The 1,284-nt window shown below is 48.8% G+C and overlaps 1 protein-coding gene across 1 annotated transcript; it reads right to left on the reverse strand.

Annotated features, from left to right (window-relative positions):
* Window positions 1–366: 366 nt before the first annotated feature.
* On the reverse strand, window positions 367–1,059 carry LOC130719189 (uncharacterized). Its single transcript, XM_057569828.1, has one exon. The coding sequence runs from the start codon at window positions 1,057–1,059 to the stop codon at window positions 367–369; it is 693 nt and encodes a 230-aa protein (XP_057425811.1).
* Window positions 1,060–1,284: the final 225 nt, after the last annotated feature.

Below are 1,284 nucleotides of genomic sequence, written 5' to 3' on the forward strand. Positions count from 1 at the left end.
ATCTACCGTTTTTGTATTTCATCTTAAAAACATGATAAACATGAAACAAAAGCTCTTATGCATTGTTTCATTCTCTTCTCACATGTCTAACAAATGTAATGATTAAGCTTGTTTGGATAGGCACTAAGTAAAATCTCTTATTGAGAAGCTCCAATAACTTCTGGTCCTCATCCAAAGAGCCACTTGATTTAGAAATAATAGGCATAAATCCATGAAAGTATATATGACTGCTACATAATCCTAAATATTTGTCATTGTCAGATTTACCTAAAAAATAAGTTCAGATCCTCAAATTCAGAAACACAGAAACAAACAACACTGCTAAGACTGCACCAAACACAGCAAAACGACAATGGAAACACAAAATCAAAACGCATTACAGTAGAGACGCCGTCCAATCTCATAGCAGGCAAATGCATCCACAGTCGCGTACTTCACCTGCTCCGCCGTGAGTCGCACACGGTCCCAGCTGCTCCTCGCAACACTCTCCGGCTTCTCCACATCCTTCCCGAGAACGCGCCGCGCCAGCGTAGTAAGACTCGCCGCCGTCATCGCCTCGTCACCGAGCACATCGGCGGCGAGGGAGCGGAGGTCGACGCAGTTAGCCACAGGAAGATTAAGGATCTCCAAGAGCCTGGCGGCGTGGGCATCAATGCCTACGCCGATGAATGTGTGATTGGGGTCGCGGAGGAAGGAGGAGAGGTGGAAGGGGATGAATTGGGCGTGGGCGAGTTGGTAGATGACGCAGCGGCGGTCGACGCAGAGGTGGAGAGTGGCGGGTTGGTGGTTGTTGTTGGGTTGGGATTCGAGGTGGAGTGCGATGATGAAGGGGTGGGGTTGGTGGAGGTGGAGAGTGTCGGTGAGCCAGTCGTTGACGGCGTCGGGTTTGGAAGTGAGGAGGGTGTGGACGGTGTCGGAATGGAAGGTTACGTCGTAGAGGTTGTAGCCGTCGGGGATGTTGTAGTCGACGATGCTGATGAGGGATGTTGAATTGGGGTTTGGGTTGTAGGTTCGCATGTCGATGGGGATGTGGTTGTCGTCTACGAGGAATGTTCTCATTGTTGAATGCCAGAGAGAGAGAGGGAGGGAGGGGTTTGGATTTTGTGTTGGGGGTGAGTGTGATTAGAAGAAGATTGAGAATGAAGACGATTGGGGAGAAGACTGATGGAGAAAAATGGGGCACGATGTTTCCATGTCTGCACGGTTTGGAATTTTGGATAGGGTCCAGTACCCAGACTTGTTTGGATATAGGGACTTTGTTTTGTTAAGGTTCTTTGCTTTTGG

Source organism: Lotus japonicus, chromosome 1 (genome assembly GCF_012489685.1).
Source record: "Lotus japonicus ecotype B-129 chromosome 1, LjGifu_v1.2".
Classification (NCBI taxonomy): Eukaryota; Viridiplantae; Streptophyta; class Magnoliopsida; order Fabales; family Fabaceae; genus Lotus; species Lotus japonicus.

Bases quoted from the DNA above. Each gene is read 5' to 3' on its own strand.
- LOC130719189 (XM_057569828.1), bottom strand. From the start codon at position 1,059: ATGAGAACATTCCTCGTAGACGACAACCACATCCCCATCGACATGCGA.